The sequence below is a fragment of the Daphnia magna genome, linkage group LG7 (assembly GCF_020631705.1).
Source record: "Daphnia magna isolate NIES linkage group LG7, ASM2063170v1.1, whole genome shotgun sequence".
NCBI lineage: Eukaryota > Metazoa > Arthropoda > Branchiopoda > Diplostraca > Daphniidae > Daphnia > Daphnia magna.
The window spans coordinates 2,172,904-2,189,781 of NC_059188.1; the positions used below are offsets into that span (position 1 = coordinate 2,172,904).

The window sequence follows — 16,878 nt, forward strand, 5'->3', positions numbered from 1 at the left end:
TTTCGCCCGTTGTAGTTTTAGTTTTAATTTTTTCCATTGAAATTATCTTTCTTTCCATTCATAATTGGATCACGAAATTCCTTCGTTATCAGGTAATCTTGTAATTTTTATTTGACCTCGATATAGACTGTACTTTATTTATTATTAATTTTTTAAAAGGTTTTTACTTTCTGTAGCAGACAAAAATGGATGTTGTAGAGGAAACTGGCGGGCTGATAAGGGAGCCCGCCAGTTTTTGTCTGCTACAGAAAGTAAACACGTCTACAAAAAAATTAAAAATTACCAGATTTCCATGATTTTCATTCAATTCTCAATCGAAATCATGTATTTTAAGCAAAATTTGAAATTTGGCCAAAAATGAGAAAGTGGGAAGGGCCTTTCCACTTTTGTCAAAATCGGCCAAAAACTACATCTCTTGAAATTCTCCAAAAATCACAGTTGCATTTTGAATCTTATCATGTATAGTTTTCTATATTTTAGAGTATTTGACAAGAAAATGAAAATAGTCGGGCTTATTTTGTCGGGGTTAATTTTTAAGTCTCAAAATTTGCTCAAAACATCCTCTTGGAACACTTTACGGCAGTATTACCCCTCGATCCTCTTTCGTAGATCAATCTTTTTTCAGATCAAGGCTAGAAGAGTTTGCTCAACTCATGTGGAAAAGTATCTGATCTCCGCTCAATCTTTTCCAAGATCACATCATTCTTTTCGCCATCTAACCGTAAGAATTGTAACAACCACCTATTTTGTTTTCAGCAATCAAAAACTGTGCAGACGACAGTGACAAAAATAATAAAATGTGGAAAACTTTAGGTGTTTACTGTGCCATACTGATTCTAGAAAATGTTCATAGATGTCACTTTGGATTCCAAAAATTGATCGCGTTCGGTGTTTGGAGATTAAAATTTTTGATCCGGGAACAGATCAAAATTATTTTGCAAATATTTAAGCCCAGATCCAAAATTGTGATCAAAATTGTGTTCCCGCTCTAACATTTAGCCAGCTTGGGGCAACTCTGCTACAGATACTGTACACGTACGTTGGCAACGAGCGCGCCAGAAAGCGCACCATACTGGCGCGACAGAAGAGCAATTATATTTGTTTCAAATAAGTAATTGCGCCATCTCTTGGAGAGTATTCTTACGTCTTTAGCGGGAAAAACTCATAGCAGTGGTGTTTTTTCTTTTTTTTTTTTTTCATCTGGATAGAATCCCTATCGGGAAACAATTATGAACAGTTTCAGTTCAGATCCCTATCGGGAAATTGTCACAGAGAATAATTCCATGGCAACTGGCAAATGCCAACTGGCGGAAATTTCTCCGTAACTTTCTTACGATGGTGACGTATTAGTTTGATTTGAATATGCAAGAAAATATGACACAATTCTTGATATTCAAAAAACCTTTCCATCTTAATCTGTGTTCCTGTAATATAACACTTCTATGCATGCGACTCAAAGCATTTAATCCAATGTATAACTCGGTTTTGAAAATTAAACTTCCATGATGGAGGGGTGATGTAATAATGCAAGCTCTGCAGTTCTTCAGCATGGCACATATGCTTGCTGATAGTTCCACACCTGTTGACATACCCCTGGTGTTTTACAACAGGCAGGTTACACAGAGAAGTCCAAAACAGAAAACCCCGCTCGTTTATACAGTGATCGAGTGATGTCGGGGTGCATGTTTCTATTTCAAAAGAGAACACTGCGTTCAAAAAAGCTTTCGACCATGCAAGTTTGGGCCAAGGGTTCCATTTTTTCTGTCCTTTTCGTAATAACTAGTCATCTAAAAGACTGCGCATGTAATTATGTGATGAGTTTGCCATTCTATGAATTTATACCATTAAAGGTTCCATTAGAATTATTGGCACACAACCTTGTTGGACGGCCGATGAAAATACGTCAAGTTCAAACGCCGTTCTCATCATTGCATAATAACATATCCGCCCAAAATCGATTGCATGCGCCTCTGAAAAGTGTCGAGGAACGTTGAACAAAAACCTCATTCATTCTTTGCAGCCAACTATGTAAAAATAATGTGGACAAAGCATAAGCATAACTGAGACTTCGACGGATTCTTCAATGGACAATCTATCAAAGAGCGTCAGAGAGTGTTAAAAATATAAATGGAAAGCCAAGCTCTTAACATCTGTCATCAAATTATTTGACTATTTAACGCGAAACTTAAATACAAGCTAATCGCAAGAGGCAGAATCAATATGAAAAACAGTATAGTCAATACCATATGAGTTTGTAAACGTCCGCTAGAAATTGAAGGTTACCATACCAACATAATTTGTTAGCTTGTATGAGGGACAATGAATGATAACTCTAGCTGATACATATTCTGAAACAGCCCGGGAACTCGAAGTATCCAAGAGAAATCAAACGTTTTAAAAAGATAAATATCGAGTTTCTACAACTTCGTTGGCAAGTTCGTACCTCAGATATACCTCAGATCTGTTAGTATCGACAACGCTATGTTATCACCATGTCCGAAATTAGCAATAAACATTTTGTTTCCTGTTATAATTTTTGAGGCAAATTTGACGAAGAACAAAAAGAAATACAACTGGCGACGAGAATGTGCAATGCCATATCGATAGGTATATCGGAAAAAATATCTGGATTATACCAGTTTGCACCATCAGCAACGCATGTACAAATTGCGCGGAAAGTCTTTCGAATTTTCAGTCTAATCAAGCACGCAATTTCGCTGGTTCATTTAATCAGCTTCAGTTGTATTCTATTTCAATTCATGCACTATCGGATTTAGTTTTAAGTTAAACCTGTATTGTTTGCAAGGTATGTAAACGAATCATTAAAAACCCATGATCACGAAGTCTAGGTTTGCTTTGTGTGTCGTTTTTCGTCTGTAGCAACGCTGCATTGTTGGGGCAGTTGATCACGTTCGCTCTCATTCAAAACTATCACTGACATTTTCAGTTCTGCTGCTTAAACTACTTTTATTGGGTAACATGGGATAAAATTAAAATATAATTGTGTTTAGTGCCACATCTTTTGATTGGTTGTCATGCAAGCCTCACTTTTGACCTGGTGACGATATGTATCTTCTTCTTTTGCAGGACCGTAACACACAACCTTGTAATGGCAACTCTAGCAGAGCAAGCATCGAAGCTGCTGGACTTTGACCAGAAGTTAGACATCACATTGCTCGATAGTATAGTTGGGTGCATGTACTCTGGAGCTGGGGAACAAGTAAGTCTGGACGAGTTCTTAAATTGTATCATAAATTGATTTTCATCAAAAGTATTTTCAAAATTACAAAAATGTGCATGTTTTAAGTGTGTTGTTTTAGCTACAACAATCATATTGAGCAAAGGGATGGGAAAGAGTTGTTACCTTAAAGTGATATTAGGTTGTCATAAGTCTTAGTTTGTCATATAACTATGGCACTAGCAAAGGGGAAATTGATTGCCATTTCCACTTTAAGCGCTCCTGTATGCCACTGGCTGTACGCAGTTTATGCAGTAGTTTTGGTGGTTAGATGAAATCTAAGGTAATGGTGTATGAATTACCAGGCTTGGGGTACTTTACTTTCTTCTAACACCAGTGATAAGTTTATACATAGTACAAAAATGTGTTAAGATCAAAGCATAATCTTATTGTTATCATGTATTTTAGCAACGCCTAGCACGTGACGTCTTGACGACACTGAAGGAGCACCCTCAGGCATGGACGAGGGTAGACACAATCCTCGAGTTTTCCAGTAACCAAGAAACAAAGTATTACGCCCTGCAAATTCTGGAAGCTGTTATAAAAACTCGATGGAAAACCTTACCTCGAGAGCAGTGTGAAGGAATCAAGAAATACATCGTGGGTTTAATCATCAAAACGTCTTCGGAAAACGAAACGGCTGAACGTGAAAAAGTGTATCTTAGTAAACTCAATATGGTACTGGTTCTGATTCTGGAACGTGAATGGCCTAAGCACTGGCCATCGTTCATCCCAGACATCGTTGGCGCTAGCAAAACCAACGAGAGCCTGTGCCAAAATAATATGGCCATCCTGAAGCTACTTTCTGAAGAAGTTTTCGACTTTTCGTCGGGTAACATGACGCAGATCAAAGCTAAGCATCTGAAGGATTCCATGTGCTCTGAATTTTCTCAGATTTTCCAGCTCTGCCAGTTTGTCATGGTAAAATTACAGTTCAAACGCCCTACCATCATATCGTTATATTACTTTTGTTTGCACTATATGCATTTGTAGGACAATTCGGCGAACGCTGCGCTGGTCGGTTCTACTCTAGAGACGCTTTTACGCTTTCTCAGCTGGGTGCCTTTGGGCTACATATTTGAAACTAAGCTGATAACAACCCTCATCTTTAAATTTCTGAACGTGCCACTCTTTCGCAATGTCACGTTGAAGTGTCTCACAGAAATTGCAGGCCTAGCTACTGGTCCTCAATATGATGACGCATTCGCTGCTCTTTTCGCTCAGACGATGGCTCAGCTGGAGTTGATGTTGCCACTTGACATCAACATAAAAGAAGCTTTCGCCAAAGGGCACGACGCAGAGCAAAATTTTATCCAGAACTTGGCAATGTTTTTGTGCACGATGCTTCGTCAACACGGTCCTCTGATGGAGCGTCGTGAGAAGGGCAATGTTCTCAAAGCACTTCAGTATTTGTTACTAATCTCCGAGGTAGAGGAAACTGAAATATTCAAAATTTGTCTCGAATACTGGAACGCTCTGGCTGCTGACTTGTACCGTGAAACTCCTTTTACCATCCCTACGGTTCCCATGTTTATGACGAAAACAAGTAACACAGGATCATCTGCGCGGCGAATCTTCTACCAGGCTGTCCTCAGTCGGTTACGTTACATTATCATCAGCCGAATGGCGAAACCCGAGGAGGTGTTAGTGGTTGAGAACGAGAATGGCGAGGTGGTTCGAGAATTCATGAAGGACACAGACTCTATTAATCTTTACAAGAACATGCGTGAAACCCTCGTCTACCTGACCCATTTGGATTACGTTGATGCCGAAAGAATCATGACGGATAAACTACAAAACCAAGTCAACGGGACGGAATGGTCGTGGAAAAACTTGAACACGTTGTGTTGGGCCATTGGCAGTATATCAGGTGCCATGCACGAAGAAGACGAGAAGCGTTTCTTGGTCACTGTGATCAAAGAGCTGCTCGGTCTTTGTGAACAGAAAAAAGGCAAAGACAATAAAGCGATTATTGCCTCGAATATCATGTACGTAGTGGGGCAGTATCCACGTTTTCTTCGCGCTCATTGGAGATTCCTAAAAACAGTTGTCAACAAACTTTTCGAGTTTATGCATGAAACACATGACGGTGTCCAGGTAATATATTTATTTTTTATTTTTTTTTTCAAACTTTAATTTACGAATAATTCGATGTATTTTTATTGTTATTATTATTTGTTTTTTCCCTTTCCTTCATTCTAGGATATGGCCTGTGATACCTTCATCAAAATCGCCCAAAAATGCCGGCGGCACTTTGTGCAGGTGCAAGCAGGTGAAGTGACTCCTTTCATCGAAGAGATCCTGTCGACCATTAGTACTATCATTTGCGATCTCCAACCGCAACAAGTCCACACGTTCTACGAAGCTGTCGGCTACATGATCAGCGCTCAGAACGAAAAATTTGTCCAAGAGCCTTTGATTGAGCGCTATATGCTCCTACCCAACCAAGTATGGGACGACATTATTAATCAGGCGACGCGCAATGTCGATGTTCTTAAAGATCCCGACGCTGTCAAGCAGTTGGCTAATATTCTGAAGGTACAATTATTGCTCGTAAATAAGAAGTACTTCATTTCATAACATTTGTCATGTTAATTCGCAGACAAACGTCCGTGCCTGTAAAGCGTTGGGCCACCCATACGTCTCTCAGCTCGGCAGGATCTACCTAGACATGTTGAATGTGTACAAAGTGATGTCAGAAAACATAAGTGGCGCCATCGCCCTCAGCGGAGAAAACGTCACCAAGCAGCCATTAATTAAGAGCATGCGACTTGTCAAGAAGGAAACACTTAAGCTCATCTCAGACTGGGTGTCTCGTTCCAACGATCCTGAGCTCGTGCTCGATAACTTTATCCCACCGTTGTTGAATGCAGTTCTCTACGATTACCAACGATGCGCAGTTCCATCGGCCCGCGAGCCTGAAGTTCTCAGCACGATGGCCACCATTGTCAACAAACTGGAGGCTCACACCACGTCAAATGTGCCAAAAATATTTGACGCCGTGTTCCAGTGCACGCTGGACATGATCAACAAAAACTTTGAAGAATTTCCTGAACATCGCACCAACTTCTATCTCTTGCTACAGTCGGTCAATAACCATTGTTTCCCTGCCTTCCTAAGTCTGCCTCCTGCGCAATTCAAGCTAGTGCTCGACTCGATCATTTGGGCTTTCAAGCATACGATGCGCAATGTGGCTGATACCGGTCTCGACATTCTTTACCAGCTCTTGCAAAACGTGAGCCAGCACGAACAGGCGGCGCAAAGCTTCTATCAGACCTATTACATCGAGATTCTACAACACGTTTTCTCTGTTGTGACGGATACATCGCATACGGCAGCCCTCACCATGCACGCTACAATCCTAGCCTATATGTTTACCATCGTCGAAATGGGAAAGGTATGTCTTTGGTGGAATAAGCAGTCGTTTATTACTATTTTTCTAAATATAACTAAACCCGCTAACGTTTTGCCTTCTTATGCCAATAGGTGGCGGTATCATTAAATAGTGCGGTTCCTGTTGTGGCACCGGAGAATCTGGCAGCCGCGAACGTAATTTTCGTCCAAAACTTTGTGGCAGAGGTGCTGCATAATGCCTTCCCCCACCTGACACAGCTCCAAATTAAAGTGACAGTTGAAGGTCTCTTTAATTTAGATCAAGACATCACTGGTTTTCGGGAACATCTCAGAGATTTTCTCGTTCAGATCAAAGTATGTACTCCACAGTTTAATTTGCGTGTCAAAACGAGTTTTCTTAACCTTATTATTATTTTTATTCATTAGGAATTCACCGGGGACGACGACAGCGACCTCTACTTGGAAGAAAGGGAGGGTGAACTGCGGCGTGCTCAAGACGAGAAACGCAAAGTTCAAATGTCTGTGCCGGGCATTTTGAACCCGCACGAAATCGCCGAAGAAATGCAAGATTAAATCTTACTTAAATCTTAAGGTACGCAGCCTGAGCCCCCGATGCTTTATTTGAGTGAAGCAAAACACAACAGTGGTGGGCCCTTGCATCATTAAACAGTTCACAGTGTGCAGAATGTGCTTGATTCATCATACAATTTGAGAGAACATGGGGCCACGAACAAGGATTGGGTCGTATCGTTTCTTTTTTAAGAAATGGGTCGGGGATAGTTTTTTTTTGTTTTTTTTTTCTCGTACGATTTATTCATTATACTTTTTTTCCCCTTTCGCGTCGGTTTTTCCTCGTTTATTTTTGCCTTGCGAAGACAAACGACTTGTAAAGTCATCAGTCAAAATCATTGTGGTGTAGTACAGTATGCGTGCGACAGTGTGCTTGTGTCTTAGTAAAAAAGGAAAGCTGGAGAATTAGCTGGAGTTTCAGGAAGAAAGAGTACCATCCCTATTCCCTTCTATCACCACATGATCTTTTTCAACTGACACGTCATTATTCATTTCTGCGATCACCTGAAGCAGTTGCTGTCGTTTTCTATTCTTTTTCTTATCGTTTGCAAAATAGATCAAGACAGAAAGTTAACATCGGATCACGTCGAAATTCATATACGAGCACATCCCCTGTGGTTTCATTTTTTGCTTTATCCATGGCAACTTACTCCCTCCCTCTCTTTCGTGTCACCATGATGACGGCTATTCACGCTTCTGTCACTTTTTGACGCTTTACTTTATATTACACCTCGAGTTTCCGTATAAAAATGATCATAGCCCTTCTTGTGGTAACATAATGTCGTGTGTGATTGCGCTATGTACTTGTAATTTTTTGTCTCCTTCTTCCTTTATGGTTTTTTTTTTTTTTTATTTTTCTCTTCTTTGGTTCGTCGTCCAGTCGTAACTGATTGGAAAAAAAAAAAACACACATTTGGGATTGGTGATTTTGTTTCATCTTTCGATGGGTCATACATTTTTGGGGGTTCACTTCTATGTCCTCTGTGAGGAGCTGGGCCCAAACCTCAATCCCTTACCACCACTTTCCCCTATCCTTCAAAACTTGTTTAATGCGTGGGATACTTTGAAAAAACAAACAAAAAACATCCTTCCCTGTCACATGTTTCTCCCATTGCAAGCAATTGATTCTTTTCTCTATATTAGATAAACCCCAATCGGACGAATTGTCCACGTCTGAACAATCGATACATAAAATTTCTAACTATATAGCAAGAGTGCGTAATTTTCGGTGTCGCCACCACCTTCTAAGACGGGCTGCTTCATTTTTGAACTTGGCGCCCTTGGTGTGCTAACCATCGTTTGATGACTGCTCTCCTTCGATCACAAGCATCCACTTCCGCCTGTTACGTAGCACCTTTCATGGCCAACATCCTCCTATATCCACGAGTCGAAGCAAATTATTTTTGAATTTATTTATTTTGGCCATTTTTTTTTAATTTTTTTTTCCTTCAAATTTTTCATTTTAGTTACATGTTCGATTGTTCTTGTCCCTCTTATATGATATCTGTGTACCCAGATGATATCTATCCCAAAACTCCTCTTTTCTCCGACCTCCCTCCCTTTTTTGTATCTCCTCCCTTTTCACTTGATTAAGCGAAAGAAAAGGAAAAAAAATCGGATGTAAACCGACATGTCACCGGACCCGAAAATACAGCAGTGAATCGTTGAACACACATTCAACATTGTGCATCTCGCGTGGCTTTTTTTTTTTTTTCTATTTTAAATCCTCATTTCCCTTATTTTGTACGAAGAAGAATAGCAGCTGATGGCCGATTCGGTGCGCTGACACACAACGAAACCGTTTCAGATAAGGGTGGGGTGATACCTGCAGAGGGGTAGGTAGCATCATGCGATTCATTGGATTGGATGACTGTGGCCTTTGTTTGACGACTGACTGACAAATGGTCTATATATAGTTGGGATCGGAATTTATTACGATGGGGAATCCCCCCCACCCTCGTTAAAACGATTGTTTAGGGTGAATGAGAGAGGGGTGAATGAAATTGCTGAATTGATGTTATCATCGTATTCATTTCACCGGCGCTTGTCATCGTTAAACTGTATCCATCAATCACCGTCGATCTTAAAGCACTTGCTTGACGTTCTCTCTCTCTCTTTTTGTTTTTGTTTTTTGTAAAGGCAAATTGTGAGATTCAATGTCTTTTTGAAAACTGTGTGCATTTGTTTTATTGTACTTCTGGAGTAAGGCGGCCTTGAGGACGTTCAGTAGAGCACTTTGCGTGATGAATGAAGAAGGAAAGAGAGCGAACGAATTATAAAAGCGCTTTGGTCAATCGGATTGATTCAAGAGATGCTGTCGGATTTGCCGTCGTCCATTGATTTAGATCAAAATAACGCCATGGATACAAGTATAAAAATATCATGTGATTTTTTCATTTCTGTTTTCGAAAAAGAGAAAGAAAAATTGCAACCAAAAACATCTGGGAAGAAAAAGGAGAAACATTTCTTAGTGGGCGGATAATTCGAAAAGCCGATTGTGTGGGTGGTTGTTTTCTGTCGGTCGGTGCGGGAGTTTAGGATCGGGCAACAGGCGCACTCACTCCAATCAGCTCAGCCAGATTTTCAAAAGATTCCCGAGGAAAAGAAAAATAGGGGAAAAACTTTACGTCATCCCTATAGACTATTCTTGCATAATCCTTTGCATTTTGTAGATTAGACTCGTTTTTCATTGACGATTGACTCGGCCAACGTATTCACTTCTTTGACAGCTGTGAAAGGCACTGCCTATAAGAAATAAACTGATGACGGAAATGCATTGTCCCTTTTTAATCGTTCGTCCCGTATGATGCCACGTAATCAACAGCCGCTGTTAAGGTATCCAAATGATTTTCTTTTTTTTTTGTCATTTTCTTGGCCACTCCACTAATCTCGGAAATTTGATTGTAGGAGGCTGACAACAATTTACTTATGTTCCAGTCGTATTTCGATTATTATTTTTTTTTTTACCTGGAAAATTCCTGGAAGACGCGTGGGCGTATAGCTTTGCCGAAAAGTGTAGCGAAACATCGATTGTAACGTTTTTAATGTCAGGGTGTGGTTAGAACTTCCTGTAAGTGGAATGTGGAAAAAGCGCAAGAAATGTCATACTAACATTGGCATTCTTGCACTTACTATTTGCAATCCTATTTATCCTTTCGTCTCGGTTCCCGGTTTCACGTACTGCACCACGTTCCTGCTGCTCAGATGTGCAAGTATCCCATAGGTGATTGTTTAGCTCAAATGCGCTGCATGGTATTAACGAAGATGACCAGCCCATTTGATCGTTTGTCGGTTAATATCATCTTTTTCTTTGCTGTTTTGGTCTATTTAAAGACGACCTACCCGTACAAATTCGCTATTATTCCATAGATTTATCCGACGCTATAAAAGCAGTACGATTCAATTCATTGCCTATTGCTGATATGGCCAACTATATTTAAGACGCCGTAAGCTAGATATGAAAATGAGGCCCACACACACACACACACACATAAACACACACATACGCGTATCAAATACAGAGGGGGATCGGTCGGCGGAATGCGTGGACGGTTCTGCTTTTATAAGAGGATCAACGGTTATGAATGACTCTGATCAGTTTCTTGTCTGTGTGTACCTATATACATCTTTGTATTTGTGTACTATTCAATACATCCCTTTTTTTTTTTTATCCGGCCGGATTCTCTTGAAGAAAATGAAAATGAACAAGAGGTATTCCGGCGATGCGGATTTTTGTCTTCTTTCTTTATAGGGTGGCCCACCTTGTGTGTTTTACAAGGAAATGGTATATAAGTCGGTAGACGGCTGGTACCAAATACCATCACCAAGGATTGTATGATAGCCTATAATGCACGCTAACATGCCCAGCTAACCAGACCGTAAACACGTGTCAGCCATTTATTTAGTAAGGGTCTACCCGCGCCTCCTACTCAAAAAATCCGTTGTTGTACTTGCTACCAACTGTAGACTCTATACGCCTTCAGGTAACAATCAGTGTTTCAAATACAGTCTTGTCATTTTCCATTAAATGAGTGCGTTAAATGTTTGTTTGGTTTTAGTCATTCCCCCCCAGCCCCCACCGCCCAAAGATGTGTAATCAAATCTTGCATTTATCGTATATCGGTGAAACCAATTTATCGTTAGGAATGGAAGTATAAAAAATAGAACTGTTGGGACTTTGATGACGACTTGGAAAGCCGGGGTGGTCTTCCAACGAGGCCCCTCTCAACGCTATTCGAAATATTGTTGAACTTCAGGCGTAACTGCATCTGAACAATGCAACTGTCGTGTAGGTCCAACTAAGCCGCTTGTCCATGGCGCGCACCATTTTTTTCTCCACTGCTTTGCTTTTCCTTTTATTTTATTTTTTCTTGTACTATATGTGTTCAGTAAAAGATTCATGCATGGCCCCAAATTCATCCAATCGCACCTCGCCCTATATGATATAGCCTATACACATAGGGCATAGCCTATATGTAACTCACGGGGCGGGCTGAATGGCTGATGGGCCCACCTTGATTCAATTCAACTCGGATATTTGTCCGCTGCGATGATTTACAATAGACTTACAAATGCCGCACTCTCCCTATAGCTCTCGACATAACATCATCTCTTTTTCCGGTGTTGTGCTCTGTATCTATTTTTATTTCCTTTTTTTTTTTTTCCTTCTCTATTTGCTCTCTGTTGTGTTGGTGATGCGAGTCTGTTTATCTTGATTTCATTCATGTATCATATCGTATAGTTCAACCGCTTTTTTTTTTATGTACTGCATATTGTTATCCGGTCTGAGGGCCTTTTTCCGTGGATTGACACAGCCTATAGATTACATTCTATGCGCCTTTTTTTTTTCCTTCTTGGCCGGATCTTTCGTTCGTCATCCGTAATGCCTTGACTATATAAAAGGGAAAAACACATTTTTTAAATATTTTAATAAAATAAATTTCTTTTAAAATGTAACATTTAAGCGATTTATCCGAGCACGTTTATATTCGCGTCCTTGGCAAACGTATACGTTCAACACTGAACAATTCCAAATGAAATCTATACTAAACAATCAAATGATTAAATTATAAATATCGCATCCGATCGCCATAAGCAAAAATGCAAATGAATTAAACTGCGTCTGCTTTGAAACGAATCCGTATATTATTAATTTCATATATTCATACAAGTGTTTCTGAAATGAATCAAATGCTGTGATTACATGCAAAACATTTACGTATTAGCCTATAGCGAGATGGATGTAAGGACTTTGAACCAGTATTTAACATGCAAACAGATGGAAGGATGCTGGTGCTACGTATGTGTGTGTGATTATGTTAATACCCTTCGATCGCATGTACTACGACCAGATCAGCTGTATTACAATTGGCAACAGATAGCAATGGCGGATCAACAGCTGATCACTTTCTTCTCATTCTTCCCATCGAATGGCTAGAGCAGATTTTCGGAGCAAAGGATTTTTGATGGCCACACACAGGCTGACACACACACAAAAAAAAAACGTTTGTTATCTACATGCCAACAAAACTTTTGTTGTATATAGCCTCTCTATACATTGGGCTAAAGAAGGGGGACTCTGCTAAGAGGAGGGAGAATACGGTTAATCTCAATCCTCGTCTGCTTTACAAATAATCTTTGGGATTACCTTATTTTATTTTTGAGTTTCTCAGTTCGCGCGGATCGCATCCATCCGAGCCGCTAAATTCACCAGGATATTATAGCTGCATATACATGTCTATGATCAGATCGTTGACACACAGCTTAGTTGATCATCTGCTACACCCGACGCTGAATCAAGGACTTGCCAAATGAAAATAAACTAGTAAAGGCTCTACACAAACGAGAGAAAATAAAAGGGAGAAAACACGACAAGCAGCCGGTTCCTCTTCTTGTACGGCATCTTTCTCTCTCCACACGCTCGTCAGTGAACGTTATATACATCTGCATTACACACATGAATGAGCTTCAATTAACATTCTACTGCTCCATATAGATTAAACACGTCTATATAGGGGTTGAGTGGACCGTTCGGCCCGTTTTAAACGTTTGATCCGCAACTATATAGGGTTGACGATGCGATGGATCTTTCTTCTTAAAAGAGCGCACCTCACAGCCGAGAGGATTATATATAGCACAACAGGCGGGAATGTATAGTGTTTCGGAAAACATGGTCAAATCCGTGGCTGACCTCAGCTTGACCCTATGGGTAACGATGGAACAAGCAAACAATAGGCCTATACGGTCCACAAGGCACACAGCAGTTTTGGCCCCAGCTATGAGATTGTTGGTGTCTACACACGTTTGTTACTTGCGATAAAAACAATGCTAAATAGTGGTGTAAATAAAACTGGATACATAGAGACGTGCAGCTTTAAATGTGTACGACAATCAAAAGGAGAAGCCGCCCAATGTTCAACGACTGCCTGCGATGTTGATAGGTCGACGGGTGGGGGAGGGTTAATTCCTCGTAAAAAAAATCCGGGCGGCTTTTCATCGTTTGGGGGTCAGCACCTTTATTTAGTATTCTCGACAATGGCAATGCATATATATATATATTTTCGACCAGCTTGCTTTCGGTTCTCTCATTCTCCACCTTTTCTTTATTTTCAATTGTTTCTTTAAGCGGTTTTATTCGATTCGGACACATGATCCGAAGGCGGCAAACGCGGCTGTACGGCCAGTCGTGCTGCTATATAGATCCTGATGGGCCTAAAAATATATGTATGTCGTGCTATACATGTAAATCGACACAAAGCTACATGGACAGCGATCAACTCGGTGCTATCGGTGTCTTAGGATTGTTCCATCGGATCAACTAAGAAGGGCTTTCAACACGCGGAAGAAACAAAAAAACAAAAATGGAAAAAAGAGCCGAAAGACAATTTCACGCCTATCCAGTTCGAGGAATGTTTGCCCACTCACCGATAAGTTCCTCTTAATCCCCTTTCTGTACACAAAATCCTGCCGCCAGTTTTCAACACGTATTTGTGCGCTGCATATGTAGTCCCACACTTATGTGTTTAAGTCTATACACACATGAATGAAACAAGGAAATATCGACGGTTGATTTAGAAGCCAAAATACCAGCAACTTTGTTAGTTTTCAATTTCGATGTATTGATCTTTCGCTGCTGTTAACAAGGCCCGTTTGTATGTGTGGCTTTCATCGCGTTGTATTACAGAGTTTTTCCCGTGTTTTTCCAGTTCGGTTTTTCGATGTAACACACTGCTGTGATGGGGTCTAGCTGAAATGTAGGCTATACTATACATAGCGCTTTGATTCGTACGGTATCCCGTGCGTTGAAAGTGTTTGTGCATTATTACATAGGTCTCATACACCACCCCTGTTGGATGTTGAACAGCGAGTATTTAGTACGTTGGTTGTGTGTTTGGCAAAAGGTTTTTAAATCAGATTCGGAATCCTTTGCAGTGTTGTATATAGCTATATATATACTGAATAACGGAGAATCCGTACAAGAAGATTAACTAAGCAGTGTAGACTCGGGAGCCAAAGCGGTAAATAAGGTCAGCAACAACAACACACATACACACACAAAAAAGAGAGAGAGAGAGACCCAGCTGATCACTAGTTGCCAAGGGATGTTTGTTATAGCTTGATCCTCGCTATCAACGTACATTTTCCCGCAACCCACCATCATCGTTTTCCCAATCTCCATGATGTGCTGTGTTCGGTCGGTGTGTGGGACCTTCTCTTTGTCCTTTTCCCTTTTCTCAAGCCGGACAAAACAAAGTGAACCCTCGTCAGCTTCTATATACACAGCAAGTAAGGCTTTATATATGTGCCAATGAAATCTTTTGAAAAAAAAAAAAAACTCGTGTTGTTTGCCGTGATGATGAAGTCGACTGCTTCTATACCCGCGGGGCTGCTGTGCATTATTATATACAACGTTCCGTTCGGGATATTTCCGTACGTCTCCTCTATGGTTTCGGCTTTGAATCGCCGCGCGCTCATGTAGTACGTCACCTTGTCAATGTCTAATGTAACACCAGACGTACTACTAACGCACCATGCTATATAAATATAGAGTCTACTTGTGTAGACGGATTGTTGTGAAGTGTTTTCTATGGAATCCGCTCAATTATCCAGAGCTTCGTTGGCTGTTTTTTGAATTCTTGCGTTTCGTATCCTGATTGGTTCTTGATAATAGTCGTCACTGGCTCATCGCACGACAGTCGTCCCCAACTTGTCGCTGCCCATACACAATGGAAACCTTTTTATATGCAGATCTGTTTTATAGCATTAAAGCATTGCGAAGTTTTGAAACAAGTGGAAGAAGAAATGCCAAAAAAGAAAAGAAATAGGAGCAAGAAATGATCAAATTCAGACAATTGCCCCATGACTTTGCAATAAGAAAAGTGAAAAAACTCTTAAAAGTTTTATTTGAAATACATTAACGCTACGTAAAAGAAAAAATCTAATGAATCGAAAAGGTGCTGAGTGACGGAGATCTCTTCAGACGTTTTACAGCATAGACACACACACACACACAAAGATAACGACGGATAGGTGAAAGGCAAACACGAGTAGAAGTTGTTAGTGGCCTCTCTCTTTTTCTTAGAATTTGCGAAGAATCTTTTCAGGGGAATCGACTTGACGCAGACTCGTTGAACATCTTTTTTCGCGCTACGTCGAACATTTTGAAGAATGCAAGAATTAAAAAGAAAAAAATGGCCAATATATACAAGTGAATAAGTACAGGAGAAGAGCGAATTCGTTGGTGGCCTCACTGTGATGGGCCCTCTTGTTGAATCAACCAGGTCTGTTATGCAGATGTTGTCAACTGCTGTCCATGTTGGAACGAAATGAGCATCAAGAGGCAAGAAACAACGCCCTCCCATTGAACCATTCTTCATATGTACACACGCTCTTATGCTCTTCACCAAGGCACACAGACGGACACAAAGAAGAGGAAGCGTGCTATACGTGGCTTGTCCAGCTACACATACGATACGAGGTTTTTGTGCTGGTAGTCCTCCCCCCTCAAGAAAACAGTAGCTTCTGGCCTAAAGTTTTTGAGAGCTCAGTGCTGTTGACGAGATCTCGACATTCTTCAAAACTATATGGACGACCGATGAGAGAGAGGACAAAGACCTGGTTGAATATATATATAAGCTCTGCAGGCGCGTCATGTTCAAACAGTTTGTTTCAACTGTTTGTCGTCCGCACTTGGTGAACTGCTTCGATATTTCGTACGTCCTTCCCGTAAGTCGCAAAGCAGATGATCGAATGGGCCAATCGAAGAAATGAATGAACGCTACAGGCCTAACTCGCGGTCAGTCATCGATGTGCTTTTTCATATTTTGTTTGGCCCGTGAAAATTGAGAACGGGACGCTGATTGTGCAGGGAAAAACAACGGATTTTCTGTCGAATAATGGGTTTTACATAATACAGTGTGCGCACATGTGTTATAAGAAGATTGAAAGAGAAAAAGGGGGGGAAGCCTGTTTAGGCACAAGAGCAGAGGCCGAAGGAATGGCGAAGAAGACGTAGAAATGCTACATTTAATCAACGTTTTCGACGAGCACGGCGGGCACGATGCCGTGAACAGCAATTTAGCTTAGATGCTAAGATGCGTTTACTTCTATCCGAATCAACTTATTACGCCATATAGATTGCGTTCAGTTTACATCGCACTAGTTACATCTTTTACCTTGTGTAGAATAGACCCAACCGTTATTAGATAGGCGCATTT

General features: G+C 40.7%; 1 protein-coding gene across 3 annotated transcripts; it reads left to right on the forward strand.

The window, feature by feature from the left end:
• The first annotated feature begins 2,633 nt into the window (after positions 1-2,633).
• On the forward strand, positions 2,634-8,837 carry LOC116926705 (exportin-1). Of its 3 annotated transcripts, none has more exons than XM_045177489.1 (9): positions 2,634-2,806; positions 2,881-2,974; positions 3,088-3,220; positions 3,647-4,159; positions 4,232-5,335; positions 5,441-5,776; positions 5,841-6,635; positions 6,725-6,946; positions 7,019-8,837. In XM_045177489.1, the coding sequence occupies exons 3-9, from the start codon at positions 3,110-3,112 to the stop codon at positions 7,163-7,165; spliced, it is 3,228 nt and encodes a 1,075-aa protein (XP_045033424.1). In that variant the 5' UTR covers positions 2,634-2,806; positions 2,881-2,974; positions 3,088-3,109; the 3' UTR covers positions 7,166-8,837. The 3 variants fall into 3 exon arrangements, with proteins under 3 accessions (XP_045033424.1, XP_045033425.1, XP_045033423.1); XM_045177490.1 differs by lacking the exon at positions 2,881-2,974 and having other exon boundaries at positions 7,019-7,184; positions 7,719-8,837; XM_045177488.1 differs by lacking the exon at positions 2,881-2,974.
• Positions 8,838-16,878: the final 8,041 nt, after the last annotated feature.

Bases quoted from the DNA above. Each gene is read 5' to 3' on its own strand.
- LOC116926705 (XM_045177489.1), top strand. From the start codon at position 3,110: ATGGCAACTCTAGCAGAGCAAGCATCGAAGCTGCTGGACTTTGACCAG. The intron at 3,221-3,646 runs GTAAGTCTGGAC...CATGTATTTTAG, and splicing joins ACTCTGGAGCTGGGGAACAA to CAACGCCTAGCACGTGACGT. The intron at 6,947-7,018 runs GTATGTACTCCA...TTTATTCATTAG, and splicing joins ATTTTCTCGTTCAGATCAAA to GAATTCACCGGGGACGACGA.